Source organism: Trichomycterus rosablanca, chromosome 18, assembly GCF_030014385.1.
Source record: "Trichomycterus rosablanca isolate fTriRos1 chromosome 18, fTriRos1.hap1, whole genome shotgun sequence".
Lineage (NCBI taxonomy): Eukaryota > Metazoa > Chordata > Actinopteri > Siluriformes > Trichomycteridae > Trichomycterus > Trichomycterus rosablanca.
In genome coordinates this window covers 22,247,026-22,266,036 of record NC_086005.1, presented here as the reverse complement: position 1 = coordinate 22,266,036, position 19,011 = coordinate 22,247,026, and the positions used below count along the sequence as shown (strand labels likewise).

At 37.7% G+C, this 19,011-nt stretch overlaps 1 protein-coding gene across 1 annotated transcript; it reads right to left on the bottom strand.

Moving 5' to 3' along the window:
- Positions 1-15: 15 nt before the first annotated feature.
- il6st (interleukin 6 cytokine family signal transduce) lies at positions 16-18,459 on the bottom strand. Its single transcript, XM_063013855.1, has 16 exons — positions 18,415-18,459; positions 15,911-15,986; positions 15,104-15,406; positions 13,893-14,028; positions 12,994-13,163; positions 12,749-12,903; positions 11,892-12,051; positions 11,107-11,183; positions 10,790-10,991; positions 9,612-9,785; positions 8,493-8,618; positions 8,125-8,268; positions 7,375-7,515; positions 6,980-7,076; positions 5,248-5,329; positions 16-3,008 (listed from the first exon to the last, which is right to left on the bottom strand). Exons 2-16 carry the CDS (start codon positions 15,984-15,986, stop codon positions 2,442-2,444), a joined length of 2,610 nt encoding a protein of 869 aa, XP_062869925.1. The 5' UTR covers positions 18,415-18,459; the 3' UTR covers positions 16-2,441.
- Positions 18,460-19,011: the final 552 nt, after the last annotated feature.

Sequence of the window (19,011 nt, the reverse complement as noted above, 5' to 3'; positions counted from 1 at the left end):
TATTCAAGCCTTTATTTCGCTGTTTATAAAAAGTGTAATGTCACTGATAAATCTTCAAACATTTAGAATGAATATATGTCAAAAGCATGCATTAAAAATGTAAACCGATCTGTCTGAGCTTATGTAGTGTGGATTTTCTTTTATATACATATACATTTTTTTTTTTTTAGAAAAATGTTATTATGATTGGCTGGATCTCCATATCACGTTGCAAAAATAGTGCTGCAATTGTTGTGAATCTTAACATTACCTGATTTTGAAAATCTTCACTTCTTCTTAAGACAATGAAATCTAACCTCAGTCCAACAAATCGACGGTAAACGATACAACACAAACAATTTGCACTTGCGACCTACGGATGATCATATTCTAGCAATGCTGAATGAAAAACAGACAAAATTTGTAAAAGCCATTAGTAACCACATGTATAGCAGCTAGTCTTTCATATTATACAAATGTATCAAACTACATTCTTATAGTACATGTTTTATAAACACTTGAACATCCCATTAGCTTTAAATTGAAATTAAACAAAGCTGAAATTGTAACGGCAGTAATATTACACATTCATTTGCTTGGTAAGAAAAAAAATATATATATATTGATACGGGCATCAGGATTATATGATAATTTTATGATATAAACAAGTGCTCACACCGGATGGGAATAAAATTCACCCCTCAATGAAATGCATTAATTTAATTCGGAGAACATGGTGCATGAGCCAATAGAGCTAAACTGTGACTTTGTGGAGGAAAAATTTTACTTCAATTTTACACTTGGTGATTTCCCTGGTTATGTTTCAAGTTGACAAGACTGAGTCACCTTTAGTGATCTTTTTTTCAGCTGCTTCTGTATTGGGGTTGCCACAACTGATTATTCTAGTCATATCATTTACATTTAACATTTAGCAGATGCTTTTATTCAAATTGTGACCAAATACAGTTCAAGCAATTGAGGATTAAGGCCCTTGTTCACCCAACAGTGGCAACCTGGCATCGGTGGTGCTTGAACCATCAAGATTAGAGTTGCTGGTTCAGTACAGTACCTTAAACACTGAGCTATGACTGCCCCTTATAAAGTTATCGTAATAGGTTTTAAGCATGTTGTCTTCTTGGTTTAGAGACACATTTTATTTTTCAGTCAAATAAATTTGAGTCATGACCTCCCTCACTAAAACCCTGCTGACTGCACAATAAAATGTATACACATAAAACTCCGACCTACCTGACTAGCCACGCTGGTCCCACTGATTTCAGATCTTACTAAGTTTCAGAACTCCATCAATCACCTAAGCCCTAAATATCCAGGAAATATCCTGAAACAATAATAAACAGGCAAATCTGACCTGATTCCAGCACCATAAGGCTGCTGGGCTGTAACTGTGAACCTGTGATGACAGGGGTTTTAAAAACAGAGGTCAAACAGAGAACATGCTCACTGTTTTAGTGGTTAAACTGTTCCACTAATGAGAACACTGTTTCTAAGCACAAACAGCTAGTTTAAATGCATGAGGCTGCTCTTGTCTTAGCATAATGAAGTAACTATCTGGGCAGTGGGAGGTCAGTGGTTATAGCTCTGGGCTATCCTTCAAAAGGTTGTGGGTTTAAATCCTGACTCTGCTAAGCAGCCACTGTTGGGGCCTTAACCTTCACAGCTCCAGCGGTGCAGTACAATGACTGACCCTGCGCTCTGACACCAGCTTCCAAACGCCCCAAAACTGGGATGTGTGAAAAAAGAATTTTTAATAAACAAATAAAGAATTGTGTTCTGTTCTAACTGGCAACGTAGTCTTTTTGAAATTCATGTTCAAAAGGCCTACAGGGTTTGCCGTGTTTGAGGTGGGTTCACATACGTCACGTCACTGCTTGGGAGTCAGCAGCACTCACAACTGGATGAATATTGATCATGTTTGTAAACAGATGTTATATAAATAGATGTTATATAAATATGTTCTCCCAAGGCATCGACAACACCCACATGTGTAACGTAGTAGTTCGGCTCTCTGGCTTACAGTCTATGGCACCAGCTCCAGTTTTTCCCAGGTGGAAAAGCTCCACCACAGTCACTCGACATTTGCTATATCAGAGTGATTAGCGAGGTCAAACAATACTCTCAATTCCGGTGTGACTGCTGCAAAATCCATGTAAATTCAAAATTGAAACTTGGACTTTTATGCTTTAAAACTAACCGCATGGTTAACATAAAAATGAGTATTAAAATACTATATATATATAAAAAGTGCCAAAATACAAATAAAACTACTGTCAGTCACATTTGCATTTAGCTTAGTAATACAGTAATACAGTATTACCTTGCGCAGAGCTAGAAGCCACGCTTTTTTTGATAAAGCAGCAAGTAGTGTGGAACTGAAAATGAAGGCACAGAATATTATCAATACAGATTTTTTGGTGATGGGGGGGCGGGTATTTTTAGTCTTATCACTGTGGCCGGTAGCCATTTTTCTGCGGCATGTAACTAGGGGTGGGAATAGGTGGGTCCTCGGTCAGAGTGGGTGTATCCTCCTCCTCCATAGGACTAAAGGTTAAAGACCCAAAGCTGGGCTCTTCGGCGTCGTGCGTGTGCAACTGCTCGAGTCCCCGAGGCCGTCTGAAATAGGAGTTCGTGTGATTGGGACTGCCGGCTTCAGACAGGTGATCTGGGTTTTCCTCACAGTCCAGCAAGGGCTGGGTGGACTCAGAGCGGGAGAACATGGCCGCCTGAGCGCTCGGAGTCTGGCCTTTATAGCCACTGGCCAGTACAGAGGAGTACTGCACCGTGCTGGCAGTGGTCTGGCCTGAGTCAGCCTCGTCGTTGGAGGAGACGCTTTGGCGCGGGGTGGACATGCAGGACGAGCCTCCGATGCCGCTGCTGTTCTCCTCGGGTAAGTATCTGTCTTTCTTGAGGGGCAGAGCTGACTTGTTGTCGTCACACAGGGACTTCCCATCAAAAACGTCCACTTCCACCACGCTTACGTCCGCCAGGGTGGCTTCTTTTGGGGCGTCCGGCTAAAAAAAAAATATCCAGGCGCTTGTTAGCTTCTTTAGCTTTCTGTAGCATATTTTTAAGCTTAATAGTTAAAGCAACAAGCTGGTAGTATCAGTATTTTTGAAAGCATGTTATGGACCCCGTCTCATACCCAGTACAACCTGGCATATTATTTTGAGATATACGACACACATGCCCACAAATAATGGCATACACACGCTATAATTTTTTTATGATTATTGATCGCTATGATGATTTAAGAGGATTTCTATTAAAATGCATTAAATTTCTCTCAGGATGATCAGAAGAACTTTCCTGGAAGTGTCAAAAGTTCAGCATGAACCACACGGATGATAGATAAGGAGATTAAGAATGGCACAGATTCTACTTTAGTCATACAGATGTTAGATAATAAGATTATTAGCCTGGAATCTTAACAGTGTTCTGGTTACTATAAAACAAGAAAACAAGTCTCGCAAAAAGAAAGGGCGAATGTCTTTTTAAAACATGTACAGATACGACTAAAGGTCATAAAGAAGTGATTTTATTTACAGATAAAGGAGGCCACCAATAATTTGTTTGGTTATCGACATCCTGTAAAACCTGTTATCAACAACAGGTGCAAATGCCAACATGGCATGGTTGACTTGCATATGACTGATACGACTGATGTGGAGGTGCACATCAGTTTTTCAAGAGAAGTTTGGTGCCATTAAGGTGACATATTTTCCCAGGAAAATGTATGACGCATCATAAAGAGGAAAAAGAGACAATGGGAACCATGAATTGTTAAGCAGAATTAAGCACATTTAGAATCTTTGATTGCTAAATAAATCAGTTAAGTTTCAAGAGAATAAAGTAATAACAGATCATTGTTTATATTACATTTCAGATGTTTAATTATTCCTCAAATGAAATGTCTTTTACAACAGTGTATAAACACCAAACATACAGGGGTTGGACAAAATAACTGAAACACCTGTCATTTTAGTGTGGGAGGTTTCATGGCTAAATTGGACCAGTCTGGTGGCCAATCTTCATTAATTGCACATTGCACCAGTAAGAGCAGAGTGTGAAGGTTCAATTAGCAGGGTAAGAGCACAGTTTTGCTCAAAATATTGCAATGCACACAACATTATGGGTGACATACCAGAGTTCAAAAGAGGACAAATTGTTGGTGCACGTCTTGCTGGCGCATCTGTGACCAAGACAGCAAGTCTTTGTGATGTATCAAGAGCCACGGTATCCAGGGTAATGTCAGCATACCACCAAGAAGGACAAACCACATCCAACAGGATTAACTGTGGACGCAAGAGGAAGCTGTCTGAAAGGGATGTTCGGGTGCTAACCCGGATTGTATCCAAAAAACATAAAACCACGGCTGCCCAAATCACGGCAGAATTAAATGTGCACCTCAACTCTCCTGTTTCCACCAGAACTGTCCGTCGGGAGCTCCACAGGGTCAATATACACGGCCAGGCTGCTATAGCCAAACCTTCGGTCACTCGTGCCAATGCCAAACGTCGGTTTCAATGGTGCAAGGAGCGCAAATCTTGGGCTGTGGACAATGTGAAACATGTATTGTTCTCTGATGAGTCCACCTTTACTGTTTTCCCCACATCCGGGAGAGTTACGGTGTGGAGAAGCCCCAAAGAAGCGTACCACCCAGACTGTTGCATGCCCAGAGTGAAGCATGGGGGTGGATCAGTGATGGTTTGGGCTGCCATATCATGGCATTCCCTTGGCCCAATACTTGTGCTAGATGGGCGTGTCACTGCCAAGGACTACCGAACCATTCTGGAGGACCATGTGCATCCAATGGTTCAAACATTGTATCCTGAAGGCGGTGCCGTGTATCAGGATGACAATGCACCAATACACACAGCAAGACTGGTGAAAGATTGGTTTGATAAACATGAAAGTGAAGTTGAACATCTCCCATGGCCTGCACAGTCACCAGATCTAAATATTATTGAGCCACTTTGGGGTGTTTTGGAGAAGCGAGTCAGGAAACGTTTTCCTCCACCAGCATCACGTAGTGACCTGGCCACTATCCTGCAAGAAGAATGGCTTAAAATCCCTCTGACCACTGTGCAGGACTTGTATATGTCATTTCCAAGACGAATTGACGCTGTATTGGCCGCAAAAGGAGGCCCTACACCATACTAATAAATGATTGTGGTCTAAAACCAGGTGTTTCAGTTATTTTGTCCAACCCCTGTACATACACAGTCTGTTGAGAATATACGGTCTACTTACCTTACTGGGACAGTCAGGTGACCACTTAGCAATAGTGCTGTGGGAAGGGTCAGGAACCTGTGGCCAGAAATGCTTCTTAATCCTAAAAAAAAATTATAATAAGCAGCAAACAACAAAATGGATATTTGTACAACAAAACACTGAGTAAGTTCCTGGTATAGATATACAAATCACTGTCCAATAAAGTATTTGTATCTCTACGTTTGCTGTTTCTAACTTACTATCTAATATGGAATTCAGATGTACTCCTCACTTTAGTCAACATGTAAATGACCAATAAAAAGCTAATAAATCACACCGTCTGTTTAACCAGTATGTCCACTGGATACCAGAATTAACAACAAAAACTGTGACTCTCCAACCAACCCTAATACTGTACAGTGTGGGGAAAGCTGTAAATGTCATCTGTTGTATCTGCTTTGCAGATCACAGTTATAAAATGATCAAGATCGAGAAGAAACAAAATATGTAACTACATGACTAAATGTAACTAAATATGGAGCACATCTTTTTTTTAACAAACAGCAATTTAAGCCTCTTGTTATCCTCCCCTATGTTGTGTCAACGTCACACGCCCCCTCCAAAACGAGACGAGTTTATATAGGATTCGTTACGAGATTGGAGTCATGCACCGATATCCATTATCCCCCTTCTTACTGATCAACCATCAGAGGCTGCAATTACAGCAGTTCTGAGAAAACTGTGTTAATCCGGTGCCCCGCCCTTTACAGACAGACAGTCAATCATGGGTTTGTGTAAACGCCTTTCGGCTGATAGAGCTGAGATTCGAGCTTAAGATCTCAGCACTGGTGAGCTAGCGTATTTGACTGCTGGACCACGAGCACCCATAACTGATGTTTTAAAGAATTCTCATTTACAGTTTGCTAGCAGGAATGCATGAATGTTGACAGAAAGGCCTTGAAATCAAAAAAGTTCCCCGTTGCTCTTGTGACCCCTGCTGCATGCACAACACCACATTCACTGTGGATGAGAAAGAGCCACAGACAAGCACGCACCTGCTCTAACGTGCGTGTACCTGCCAACTGCACGTGTTCACCGACCATAGGTGGGTTCTCACAGAAAGGGCCAAAACATCTGAAGGATTCTCAGTCTTAGACATGGCCAGTTGTGTCTGTAGATCACCCAAGACAGGCCACAGGCACAGCTCAGACCTCAAGCCTGTGTCTCAGCAGTGGCAGGCTAATGTATAAGATGGCCGTGTTAACTGATTGCCTTTTACTGACTTGTTTGTGATGTTCAACTGTATGTGCTTTAAACATCTATTGTAGATAAACTGAAAGCCACATTAAAGTGAGTCTAGCTATGATTACACATTTTACACACATCCAGTGACTGTGGGTTTCAGTTTCAGTGTGACTACGACATCTCTATGAGTAATATATAGTAACATTTCTATATATGTATGTGTAAGCCATGGTATTTTTTCTTTAGAATCTTTTCTTTAAAATAAAATCACTGTGGTGATTTAACCAAAGACAGTGATAATGAATTCTGCATTCTTTCTGCTCAAACAGCAAATTATTTAACAAAGGCTCATGAGAAAACTGTGTGAACATGCTTGCTGATTACAACTGATGTTTTTCTGAGATACGTGTTTTTCTAGACAGTGATGACATAGAAACGATCATTACAATACAGCCGATTACACAATTAAAAGAAAGCCTAGCAAAGAAAGATAAAAGCATGTTGGTACATGTGTGTGCTGACTTACAATTCTCTCTTCCTGATGGTGAGCATCATTACGAAAACTATGAAGAACAGGAAGCTCAAACACACTATAACCACGATCACCTCGACTTCACCTTGCTCTACAGTTGACAAGTAGAAACACAAAATCAAGACAAATTCTGCATATCATACATGCGTTAAAACGTCTTTTCTTTACTTCTGGTGGAACGCATCTAACAAGCTTTTGTACGCTGCTTAACAGGAAAGCACCCTCTTACAGCTTTGCACCTGATATATGCATTTGTGTTTGCACTCCTGATAAAACAAGAATCTTAACAATGCAGCTGTGTTTTCTGTCATGTAGCCTTTGCTGCACGTGTGATGTATACAGAGCCTTTTTGTGACAACGCTACAATTTAGAATAAAAGGGATACGTACCGTACTTTTTAGTATAAAAAACGACTTTGGATCCATTTGCTGAGCCCTCTGTGTTAGAAGCAATGACGTGCACCTCATACTGACTGCAAGCAGTCAGTTTAGTCAGGTTGTACGAAAAGACGTTTGGCCCAAGCACGACATCTGCCAAACAGATTAAAGTGTGAGCTACAAAAGGTCAGCAGTAATCCCTCAGCATTATTATTAATTTACCTATCTTATATCCAAGTAGTATTGTTTGGCTTGCAAGTATTGTAAATGTCTACAGTACAGTACATGTCTACAGTAATTTGTAGCTTTAAAAAAATGAATTGTTCTTGGATAAACTGGTTGATACAAAACATAAAATCATAATACAGAAATAGTATTGGCCTATAAACTGTCAATAATTTAACTTAAGGCTTGCATGGCAGAAATGCTTTACATATGCAACACCACAACATCTGCAGTGCAACACACATTAAGGGGTTTTCCACTGCAAAAAAAAAACAACAAAAAAAACGCAAATGACAGATTTAAATATAATAGCAGCCAAATATAAAAACCAGCCTGAGATGGAGAAGTTTGAATAATAATAATTTGAAACAAACATTTATAAAAGGTGTTCGATCTGCCCAACACAATTTAAATAAATTCTGATACTTACAGTACAGTATATGCTGTCATTTTGTCTAGGTACGATCTAACATACATATCATACGTTTTGAATGATCAAAATCACATACAATACTATCTCAAACTGGCTTGACTTACATTGTTCATTGTCTCCGGTTTTATAGAAAATGGTGTAATTGGTGAGAAATCCCCGCTGAATGTCGACTGGAAGTTCTTCCCACTTCAGCTGGGCGCTGTTTTTCCCTGTTGCAGTCACTTTAACAACAGGACCCATCTCAGGAGCTGGATTTACACACAAGTATAAACAGAGTTGAATAAGCAGTACTCCTTGTACTGCACATTCAATTATGTTTAGAAAGGAATGATTTTTGTTTAGTGTGTTTTAATCATATGCTACTAAATACATTAAAATGAAAAATAAACACTTTATAAGCATAAAACCCATTCAATTAAAAAAAAAAATGCTAAAAATGTGTATAAAGAACAACTAGTAAGCTGATACATACGCCCTTGCTGAAGATAGGCTGCTACAGTGACTGGCTTTCCTGGCAGGCTGTAAATCACATTGTAGTGTCTCTCTCGATAAATCGGGTACACAGATATATGGTAGCGTTTGAATGGTTTAAAGTCTCCTGAGAAGTATTGAAAAAAGAAATTAAATGCAGTATTTGGTTAGTAAAGTGTCACAACAATCTACCAAGCTCTCTCTCTATATAAATAATCAACATTTGCCAAAATTATGGGTAAAGGTACAAAAAGGTTTTTGACTCTGCAACTATGCCACTCTTAGCGTGAGGCAAATATTAAAGGCGGCTTTCCAAAAGGAAACTAAAGTTAAAAAGGGACACCATGTGCTTCTTGGTGTTCAGACATGAATAAAAAATGACTAAACCGAAAGTGTCTGACTACCGGGGAAGCTCAGGTGGCGCACTGGTAAAACACGCTAGCCTATTACCACTGAGAGCCAGGGTTTAAATCTCTGCGATGCTATCATACGGTTGGGCATCTATACAGACATGATCGGCTATGTCTACAGAAAGGGGGATGTCCAAACAGCCTAGCCATTGGGAGGTGTACTTGTCAGTGCACTCTCAGTGCCAGTCCCAAACCTGGCTAAAATAAGGAAAGACATACGATGTAAAGTTGTGTGAAGTTAAGTATACGGACCAGGAGGATACGTTGTGGCGACCCCTAATACCGGTGAGTGTGACTACTGGATTTATTAAATATATGTCAAGAGGTATATGGGTAAATCTAACTGATGAAGAACAGTTTTGTCAGGAGGACTTTGAGAGAGAGAGAGAGTAAATGTTATAACTAAGAGGATTTTAAAAAGTCAGAATCTATGCAAAAAATGTCAAGAGATATAAACTCTGAATAAAAGGTTTTTGATTTTATATGCAAATTTTTGCATTTGTCTAATTATTACCATTAAAAAGTCGTGAATAAACTAAGAAACTAGGAACTATCTGAGCACTATTTACTGCAGAGACCTACACTAAATAGACATGTGATTTAAAAATGAGATGTAAAAAAATTATATTGTCAGCTAAAACAAAAGACTCAGCTACTGGTGTTATTTTGCAATTCTGCGATTTGACACATCTGAGCTTGGAGGGTCTCACCTTCGAGGCAGGCAGTCAAGGTATTGGCCGCCACTCTCTGCCACCACATCTCTTTTTCAGGGATAGAAACGGTTTCTATTAAATATTCAGAGACATTTGATGTTTTGAGCCAGCTCACCCACAGTGTGCCATTAGGCACAGACCAATTCACTTCTTTCACTCCAACAGGGAGTCCTGTGAGGTTAACAAAAGAACAATCTATGTCAGGGAGAACATTTTAATATTAGTTAATATTAGTATTAGCATATAATATTAGTCATTTATGCTTGATTTACAGTTTACATACAGTATGCTAAAGTAAAGTGAAAAGAAGTAAACACAACCTCAGCTGCAAGCTGTATATGTTTATGCACACTAAAAATAGAAAATGTGACTGCCTGAATGTCATTAAAAGGAAAAGAGTGAAAGTCAGGGCATAATTTGAAGGACCAAGAAAAATCATCAATTAAACTGTGTGCGTGCTGCCCAAAAGGACGAAGTAAAATTTGCATCTCACAGTATTTGCAACGTACTGGACTTGCTAGTAATGTCCTGGCACCAGATACCACAGTCAGAGTGGTAGCTCTGTGGGTCAGAGCCTTTTTGACAGCAAATTAGGTGGGTGGTCCTAATGTTTTGGCTCTTTAATGCATGCATTTCAAAACAAATTAGAGAAAAAAGAGAAAATAAGCAGAATCTGATTTTAAAAAAAGAACACTGCCAACTGTATAAGTGTGAGGAGGATGTTATGCTTTGATGTTGTGTAGCACAGTAGCACAGGAAACATTGCACAGATAGATGTGATCTGTTGGTATATCTTAAATCATGCTGTACATGCAAGATAAATACTGAATATCTCAGAACTAGAAGCGTGAAAATTTCTACACCACCAATAGAAATACACTTTGCTCACTACTAAAAGTGTTTATAAGCTGTGATATTCATACCAACTTTGTAAGTGACTCACTGAGAGTCTAATCTGTTGTTTAAGGTTTTTTATTAATAAACCATAACATAACTATACATTACCATTCGCAGAAAGTGTCATTTAAAGTAGGTTTACAGAATTTCTGATTCTTCTTTGGGAAAACTAACCCATAATAGAACTAAAACCTTGCAGTTGGAATATTGGAAATTATGGGAATAAACCATAGCAATATGTGATATATACTGTATATTGTATAAACATGCTCGCTTACTTCGCCCAGGTTTTGGGATCATTAAGGTGGCCCTAGGAGATACTCCAACAGAATTGTTGGCTGTAATTTTGACGAAAGCCCTCCCCCCCTTCAGGTGCAACTTCAGCTCTTGAGAATGAACAAGAAGGCTCTCAGAACGAATGCCATCCGTGTTTATTGTGATGTCATATCCCAGTATTTTGCCATTTGATTTGACTGGTTCCTGAAACAGAAAACAACAGAGACAGAGCTGTTAAAAAAATAATTTGATACATACGTGTGTGAATATACATACAAACATGCATGCAAGCAAGAAAATAGATAAATATATTTGATACCTTCCAAATAAGCTTCACATTGGTGGTTTTATCTTCATCTTCATAGAATCGCCAGAGATCTGGTTTGCTTTTAGGAACTAAGAAAACAATGCAGTTTGAAATTAATTTCACATACATGTGATTTAATGGATTTATACTTTACTTAATAACCCAATTTTCTATCATTAAAAGTCTTTCAAACTAGTTCTTCCCAATGAATTAAAGCTACTTAACTTGTAATGTGAAGCTTATACTTCCAAGCTTTCAAACAACCATGATTTGCTAATTAAATTTTTTTAATTTGAATTTAAATTATTGTGGGGAGGAGGGCAATTTCAGTGCTCAAATTTGCCATCTCCTGATAACAGAGTGAGAACCTTACTGCTAAGCTTGTGTTGATATTTAACATGGTCCGAGTAGCTTATTAATGTTAACAAAAACACAATTTTAAAGCTAAAGGAAAACAGTGTTCCTATGAGTTATTTATTTTTGGTTTTACTAAATGTTGTGGACTAAAACGTCTCATTTCACATGGGATTGGCACAGGCCTGGGTGCTAATATAATAGCAATAATTACTGAATCCAAACACACAAAGATGAGCCACAACAATAGGGCCAACCTGCAAAAATGTGCACAGCAATGCCTATTTTGGAACAGTTGTGCATGTAGCTACATGCTGCTTGTTTTCCTGCTTGCAGTAATATATCTACTTGCAGGGTTTACAGAAAAAAGCACACTTACACTTTAAATACAATGTTGGTATACTATGTAATATAGTTGTGGAATATACTAAACTATTACTTACCATCTTCTGGTGTCCAAGCTGTTGCATTTGGACTCCATTCACTCCAGAACCCCAAACCTCTTTGATGAATGCAGCGCATCCGCACCACATACTTAGTGTAAGGCTGAAGAAACTGCAGTCTGTAGGACTCAACATTATCATTAAGGGCATTATATGGTACCTGAAAGAACAAGGCAACAAAGTTCACATTATATAGTTGAAATTGAAGGTTCTAAAATGTTCAGTTTCTTTATCTTTGAAAATCAGAGCTGCTATAATAAAAGCTGCAAAAGCTATCAACCAGCCCTACCAATGAAAACATGTAATATTTTTACTGTAATGTAGTTCTAACAGAGACAAAGAGCGCTGTTGGTTGTGCACAATGCAAAAAATCATGTGCAAGAACAACTGTTCTCTGTGAGACTAGCTTAGAAGGTAAATAGGAACAACACATATTGTGCCAGTCTTTTAAAGTTTTCAACTCTGAAGTACATACCCAATTTCCAGAAAAGACACTTTCCTGAAAAAAACAAACTAAAAACTGTAAAATTTGAGTGTGCTGCAAGCATCAATTGCTACATTTCTACACAAATTCATGTGAATTAACCAACTGATGCTTTCAGTTTTAATTGCATTTTTAGTAAGAGTCACAACTGTTTTGGAAATGGGGTTTGTAAATCAAGCCTTCACAGTTGAAAGAACATTTTCAATTTCCTCAAAAAAACAAACAAACTGGTATCTGATTAAAAGCTTAAGCCTTTAGAAAATTTGCACAACATTAATCATGCCGTATGTAATAGGCTTGAGACGATTAATGGCTTAGCAGTGTAAGACAGCACAGATTTGCAAAACAGACTACACAGGGGGAACCCCCTTACCTCTTCCCAAACACTGGAACCCTCTTTACAGTAATTAATGTTGTACTTGAGCTTGAAAACGGTTTCATCAATGGGATGTGTCCAGTTCACAATTACAGATGTTGGAAATTTATTTTCCCATTTAAGCTCCACATTTGAGGGTGGATTTGGTTTCACTTAAAGAAGAGACAGAGATATAAGGTAAATTAAATTATACAAAAAATATGTAAAGGATCTACTACAATATTTAAGTTTCTATCACTTACCAAAGCGCTCAGCGTCATCACTAATTTTGCCAGATGTTACAGTCTGCAATTCGTTCTTCGCTTCTACACAGACGTTTACTGTCATGTGACTGGGAAAGGTCCCTAAATTGACAGTAAGTCTACGGGTAAGAGGCTCGGAACTTGTAACACTAAAGCTGTGATCTAACACCCTGCAGAGAAAATAAGAAATGACACACAATAAATTGACACTAAATAATGTCTTTATGAGCAAGTAGGTTGTATTTAATCTGTTTAACAGCAAAGCAAAGATTATCTACTGTTTAAAATACAAAACTGATTCCAAAAAAGTTGGGACAGTAGGTAAAAATGTCAATTTAAAAATCATCAATGAAATTTCTTTCAACCAGTATTTAATTGAAAAGAGATACAAAATATTGTTATAAGTAATGTTATAACTAATCCTATATATTGTTTATTACTGCATATATACAGTACATGATCATTCTAAATTTGTTGACAACAACCAGTTGGGACATTTTTCCACTGTTAGATCACCTTTCCCTTTAATAATGATCTGATATTGTTTGAGAACTGAGAAGACCAATTATTGTCACATTAAATATTGGTTCTCAGCCTTGCTAAATCTTTTAATAATGTTATGGACTGCTGATGGTGAAATCTTTAAATACCTTGCAATAGTGTTCCAAAAAAAACATTGTTCTTACAGTCTGACTTTTTCATTATTTCACACAGTGCCAAACCTCAACCATTTGTTCCTGGTAAATAAGTTTGTTAATGGTTCAAAAACATCACCTGTCACCTATTCACTTGTGGAAAGCTCAGTAACAGCTTTTTCTCTTTGTATTTTTCCCCTTTGTCTCCTAATCTAGTCATTTCTTCAACAATTAGATAAACTAGATTTAAGTAACTGGACAAACCCTGCATAGAGTGTATAGCTGGTGGGAATAAGTGGGTCTCTTGTCCCTGGTTCCCATGAACATGTCAAGTTGGAAGACATCCTCTTGCCATCTTGAAGAGCAATACAAGTCAAATTCTCTGGCTTTGAAGGAGGATCTGAAAGAAAACCATAAAACACTTTGACATTAAAACATAGCAAATAATTGCAATAATTGTACAGAAGTGGAGCTAAGGATTTTTACCATTAGGTTCATTTTTATTAATGTTTCACTGGTTACATACGACTCAGTGATGGCACAAACATGGAACACATTTAATTTTGCTGCTTAAACTAGTATGGGAAAGGATGCAAATTTTTCCAGTTACTGTTAACCAGTGACTGACCTTTATTAGCTGATGGTTAACTGTTAAATCTTAAAGCATCCCTTCAAAATACACATCACTGACCTTCATATTAACATGTCTGTATGGTTTATTGATTAAAACAGCATAATTAAACATGACAGTAATGTACAACATTAGTTTAGAATTCAGAATAAAGACTTTAAACACGGTAACAAACAGCATATTACAATTGTTAGTAAACATGCCTTCAGGTAATATATATATATATATATATGCACTCAGAATATTAAATCTCTTTTTAACAGCATAGTTATTATAAGATCATGAGCAGAGTTCTGCCTTTTACTGGGACATGATGCAAAATATCCACATCGTTTTTTGTAAACAAACAAGCTTACACAAAGACGAACACGGCAAGAGTTTACTGTGCAGTCAGACTCCATAATGACGCATATTTAGGATAGCTACATCATTCATGATTAAAATAATATAAATTAATGATGAAGTTGTACTGGTCAGCTTAAAAATGTAGTGCGCTGTTCAAAAGCTGTCAACAAAACTGGTGCGTGGGTGAGTTACAAAGCAGCAGTCTTAATTCAAATCTAGCGCTAGCTGTTGGGAAAGTGTTTATATTTACATTTTAACCAACAGCATTAATCAAACCATTAGTTTTTCTTTATTATCAATTAACTGGTACATCGATGACATCTCTAATACTGAAGCACTGAACAAACCACAATCTTTCTCTCCTTCATATTCCAGCCAACTGTTCTAGATCATTCAGTTTTTAAAGAACTAATCCACTGAGCTATACACACTGAGTCTGGTACAGAGAGATAAAAAAAAAAAAGAACACACCAAAATGGATTTAAAAATAGCTACTTACATCCTTTATCAAGGTAGATTCCGTATCTGCATGTTTCTTCATGCGACAGAGATTGTTTAGAAGCATTACACATCAGTGGGTTTTTCATGCTATTGGTGACATTGAAAGTAACAGCAACAGCTGATTTGTTTAGTTTCTTGTAAAACTCTCGTGGAATTCTATACTTTTCAGAGAACCATTCAATATCATCTGCACTGTATTTTGAACCGACAAGGTTACAGACAGCTGTAAACTCTTTCCCTAGTTCAACCGGAATTTGTGATGTAGAGTCTGGAACTATTGTTGCACATCTTTCCCAGAATCCTAGGGGTGGAGAAAAATCAATTAAGTCTAAAAACTATAATGATAACTACAAATAAACAAAAAACATTTGCAAATACCACACAATTATTATTTTTCAGCACATCTGTTCATTTCCACAGTACTAATTTAAGAATAAAACTGTTGGAATGTACATAATATTTATAATAATTGTAACTCTAGGACTAACTGTCTGTCATATCAAAAAAAGCCTTGAATCAAAAATCGATTACATTTTTGGCATTTAGCAGACGCTTTTATCCAAAGTGACTTACAGTAGTGTGACAGTATACAGTCTAAGCAATTGAGAGTTAAGGGCCTTGCTCAAGGGCCCAACAGCAGCAACCTGGCAGTAGTGGGGCTTGAACCAGCAACCTTCTGATTACTAGTCCAGTACCTTAACCACTAGGCTAAAATTGATTAGTAAACTTATCAAAAGTTTATTATTATTTTAATGCTATGACAATATAATAGCATTCTATCTTAAGTTTATAACTGGTTACTTACCAGCTGCACAGCCAACAGATAAGAGGACGAGTACCAAATGCAGTGACGTGCTCATTGTGACTCTGGCTGTCAGCATCTGAAAAAGTAATTACACACATTTGCTCAAACAGCACAGAGGTCCATCGAGTGTCTGAGCATTCAATAAATACAACAAGACTCATTTAATTTATTCTAAATTTCCTCTACAGTAATGTGCATAAAGTCACTTAACAGCTGAAAAAAAAGAAAAAAGAAAGAAAAAAACAGCCAGCAACTGCGCCACTACACTGTTACTGTAGTCGGGAGTACACAGTACAGTACACAGTACATTTTGTTCCAACTTGCTCCTTCCTTCCTAAGTGGAGTCCCAGATAAACACCACTGCAAACACTCCTAATCACAAATGTTACAAATTAAAAAGTCAATATGAATTCATGACTTCTAAAAATAACTTTATCTAGAGCAGTCTGATATTGAATGAGGATATGTATATGTACAAACTATGTATCATCTTTCATATTACATAGACGTGATGCGAATTTAAACAGTGCATGAAGAAATACACTATATGGACATATATTGGGACACCCTGTCTAATTTTTTATTTCATGTTTTAAAGTCACAACAACTCATAACAGGTGCAATAAATCAGTTTGTATGTAAAGGAAATTATATGCTGCCAATATTGCAACAACAGCTTAGGGAAGGCCCTTTCTTGTTCTAGCATTACTGTGCCCCTGTGTACAAAGCAAGAACTATAAAGACATAAAGAAAAGCTCGGTTTATTTATTAGGATTTTAACGTCATGTTTTACACACTTTGGATACATTGATGACAGAAACGGTAGTTACTCGTTACAGATCTATCAAGATTTAAGATTTACTTGATTGTCATTTCACTGTACACCAAAGTATACAGAAAAAATGAAATTACGTGCATTGGTTCATGCTAAAAACACCGCAGGTTTAAAATAGAAAATATATATAAAATAGTAATGAACATATTTATATATATATATATATATATATATATATATATATATTTACATTTTAAACTTTCAGCATTTAGCAGACACCTTTATCCAAAGCGACTTACATTACAGTTACAGTATACAGTCTGAATAACTGAATTGAGGGTTAAGGGCCTTGCTCAAGGGCCCAACAGCAGCAACCTGGCAGTGGTGGGGCTTAAACCAGTGACCCTCTAATCACTGGTCCAGTACCTTAACCACTAGGCTACAGCTGGCCTTTATATATGTATATATGTATATATATGTGTGTGTATATATATACTGTGTATATATATATATATATATATATATATACACACACACACACACACATATACATATATATATATATATATATATATATATATATATATATATAAATACGTAAGATTAAAAGAGGTACATCAAAAGTTAAATATAATAATACTGACATTACAAAAATTGCACAGTTTATTAAGTTTAATGTCAGTTCACAAGTTCAATGTCAAGCACAGTCATGGACAATTAAGTATCTCCAGTTCACCTCACTTGCATGTCTTTCGACTGTGGGAGGAAAACGGAGCTCCCGGAGGAAACCCACTCAGACACGGGGAGAACATGCAAACTCCACACACACACACACACACACACACACACAGAAAGGACTCCCACCTGGGGACCGAACAGAGGACCTTCTTGCTGTGAGGTGACAGTGCTACCCACTTACCCACCGTGCCACCCAAAAGCTTGGTGTAAAGAAACTCCAGTGGTTTGCACTGAGCCCTGACATCAGCCCTACTGAACAGAATTGGAATGAATTGGAACATCAATTGAGACTTTCTTGACCAACATCAGTGCCCAGCCATACAAATTCTGTTTTGACTGAATGGGTACAAATTCCCACAGACATACTTTAAAGTCTGTGAAAGGAATTTGTTAAAACAGTGAAGATCCTGTGCATCATTGTGTGTGTGGTCACGGTGATGTGTGGCTGCAGAATCAGTAAATACATGGACGGAACTCCGTGTCAAGCGTTTAAAGTTTACTTACTTTAACTGGAAAATTATTTCCAAATACTTTTTTTTTTTTTAATTATTGATCAATTTATTTAGATTCCATAGTAAACTGTTCATAGCTAATTTATTTCCTATAAAAAATACGTTTTTTGAGGTAGCAGTGACGCTCCACGGTCACAGCCTGAGGTAAACGTTAACGGACACTGCTACTTTTAATTTAATAAGTCACAATAAAAGTCCATTTTTGGGCCAAAATAACAATCGAACAAGCGAACAACTACAAAGTAGGAATGGTTTATAATGTAAAATCATAAACACAAATGACACACGTCGCTCCAGCTAAAGCTAAATGCTACAAAATACAGCTGCGCTATCGAGCTGATATGAAACGAGCTCGCGGCCAGGCTAAACAAGCTCGCGCTGTAGCTACACGACCGTTGCTGTAGCTATTAAACCGTATTCACACATTATTGTTTAATTTAAACCCTCGACTAAAGAGTTACGTTATTTAAAAGTCTTACCTGTCATTTCATAATAAAAAGTCACTTCAATAAGTGAACATGATGCTTTCCGGACTGACGATAAAAATAAAATGTCACGTACAATAAAGCGGAGACTCCAAACTCGCTCCTGATTGGCTGACACGGCTGTCTGTCCAGAGATTCTATGGCGTCAGGCACATTTCCAGTTATTCCCCGCCCACTGCCCGAAAGTGCCCCCAGAGGGAGGAGGAGGAGGGGTGGAAAGAAGGCTTTGATGGCAGAACTTACCCTGTTCACTTAAACAGCATAAAATGCCCCAAACACTTGATCTGTAGCAGCTCTGTCAACTATCTGTCAACGACTAACTGTCTGACAGCTACACCCATGGTCTGTTTTATCAGGTAGACATACAGCTGTAGCAAGAAAATCACAGACACCTGTACATTTTTATTCTGGCTAAATGTTTGGAGCACACATTTACATTTTCAGCATTTAGCAGGCACTTCTATTCAAGCAACTTACAATACAGTATACAGTCTGAGCAATCGAGGGTTAAAGGCCTTAAGGGCCAACAGCAGTGGTGGGGTTGAACCAGTGACCTTACTATTTATTTATTAGGATTTTAATGTCATGTTT